We start from the raw sequence: 1,357 nt of genomic DNA on the forward strand, positions 1-1,357 counted from the left end.
TATAGGATTTCTGCTGATTCATATCTGTCCCAAGTGGGGTTCAGCATCTACTCTTACATCTGCACCCCCTCCATCTCAGGGATGGCCCCGTTTGCCCAGGTGTCACGCTACTTTCTCTTCTCTACGGGAAAATGCCCAAACACTGCCCTCTGCTTGCGGTGTTCTTTTTGCTTCCATCTTTAAGAACAAGTCCGGGGATTACCTCCCAGGGGAGGTCCACACCCCTAGTCTGGTCTAGGAGGCTCCTTGAGCTCCTGTGGCCCCAGAGTGTCCCTCCCACCGAGCACATACCATACAGGCTATGCCTGTTTTCATGCCTATGATCCCAGATTGGGCATCCCCGAGGGCAGGGGCCTGTGGTGGCCCCACCTCTGTGGCTCAGCCAGGCACAAAGGGTGGCTTGATCAACATCAGAGGAATGAAGAATTGAGAGACCATCTAGCTATTGTCCCCAGGTGTCCTCCTTTCTCTCTCCCCCTCTGCTTCCCCAGGTGGCCCGCCAGTTCCCCAATCCCATGCCCTTGGTGCTCAAGTTAAGGCTGGGTACCAAGCCTGTGGCCACACTCCATACCAACAATGCCACACTGTGGCTGCAGCCTTTCGTGGAAGTCCTGGCTGTGGCCTCCAACTCGGCTTTCCAGTCCCTTTTCTCCTTCAATGTGGTGAGTGACATGGGCTGCGTGGGGCTGCCCGGGAGGGTGGCAACTCTCAAGGAGAACTCGCTTCCTGCCGCACTCTTCTCACTTGTTCTGTTCTGTCTGCACTGGTCTCCTTCATTTGCTGTTTCTTCATTGTGCCAGGACATCCCTGCCTCAGGACCTTTGCACGTGTCATACCCTGTTCCTAGGACACTCTTTCCCAGGCTCTTGGCATGGCTGGCTTCTCCTCATCTTTCAGGTCTCAGCTGAAACCCTGAGAAAGATGGTCCCCATCAGCCCTTTCCATGCCACCACTCTGCCTTTGTGGCTCCTACTACTCTCTGAAAGCATCCTGTTAGGTTACTTTGGTTATTGTTCACCTCCCACGCTGGCCTGTGATGCACAAACACCTGAATGAGTGGGGGGATGGGTGGGAAGCTGGGGTCACTGGTGGCCAGCTGAAAGTTCCCACATGGCTTTCTACCCTTTGACCCTGATCTCCCCACATGCCCAGGGAGTGAACCTTAGCCTCCAGCTCTCCGTGTCCAAGGCGAAGCTTCTGGGGACCACATCTGTGCTGGGGTAAGCAGGGCCCCCTGGACCAAGCAGCCTCAGTGTGTTTCTCTGTACAGTGGGCCCTCAGCCACCCGTCACGGTGCCACTGGTCACAGTGGCAGAGGAGGCTGGGATGAAGGTGTGGCCCTGGGGGGTGGGTACTA

At 56.2% G+C, this 1,357-nt stretch overlaps 1 protein-coding gene across 1 annotated transcript in view; it reads left to right on the top strand.

Annotated features, from left to right (window-relative positions):
* BPIFB2 (BPI fold containing family B member 2) overlaps positions 1-1,224 on the top strand; it is a 17,202-nt gene extending 15,978 nt beyond the window's left edge. Inside the window, exons 9-10 of the mRNA XM_019645694.1 lie at positions 456-666; positions 1,157-1,224. Coding sequence (XP_019501239.1) covers positions 456-666; positions 1,157-1,224 — 279 coding nt within the window. The remainder of the gene's footprint in view (positions 1-455; positions 667-1,156) is intronic.
* Positions 1,225-1,357: the final 133 nt, after the last annotated feature.

Source organism: Hipposideros armiger, unplaced genomic scaffold (genome assembly GCF_001890085.2).
Source record: "Hipposideros armiger isolate ML-2016 unplaced genomic scaffold, ASM189008v1 scaffold_94, whole genome shotgun sequence".
NCBI classification, from domain to species: Eukaryota; Metazoa; Chordata; class Mammalia; order Chiroptera; family Hipposideridae; genus Hipposideros; species Hipposideros armiger.